Source organism: Penaeus monodon, chromosome 29 (genome assembly GCF_015228065.2).
Source record: "Penaeus monodon isolate SGIC_2016 chromosome 29, NSTDA_Pmon_1, whole genome shotgun sequence".
Taxonomy (NCBI): Eukaryota; Metazoa; Arthropoda; class Malacostraca; order Decapoda; family Penaeidae; genus Penaeus; species Penaeus monodon.
In genome coordinates this window covers 26,225,150-26,225,488 of record NC_051414.1, presented here as the reverse complement: position 1 = coordinate 26,225,488, position 339 = coordinate 26,225,150, and the positions used below count along the sequence as shown (strand labels likewise).

Sequence of the window (339 nt, the reverse complement as noted above, 5' to 3'; positions counted from 1 at the left end):
TAATGAAATCAGTAGCTGTGATTACTGAGTACCAGAAATACTGATAGATATTTTGTTATATATGCAGTATACGAAAGCTACTTATAGCCTGATTAAAACTTATAACACTTTAAATTTATTAGTCATGTTCATTGTATAGTTTGTGCTTTCTACATGAAAATATATAATTTTTTTCTATTTTTGTTTTGAAATGTTAAAGACAGAAATAACACTGTTAAGTGATTCTTACATAAAAAACAAAGGAAAACCACAGATTATCATTTATTAATACATTTATAAGATTTTGTACATATAAATGCTCACACACTTGCACATTCTCATGTGTAGACAGACATAGAT

The 339-nt window shown here is 26.0% G+C and overlaps 1 protein-coding gene across 1 annotated transcript in view; it reads left to right on the top strand.

Moving 5' to 3' along the window:
* The window catches only part of LOC119591814 (zinc finger protein 77-like), a 10,834-nt gene that overhangs the window by 4,118 nt on the left and 6,377 nt on the right, over nucleotides 1-339 (top strand). Inside the window, exon 4 of the mRNA XM_037940559.1 lies at nucleotides 123-133. Within this exon, the coding sequence (XP_037796487.1) occupies nucleotides 123-133 (11 nt within the window). The remainder of the gene's footprint in view (nucleotides 1-122; nucleotides 134-339) is intronic.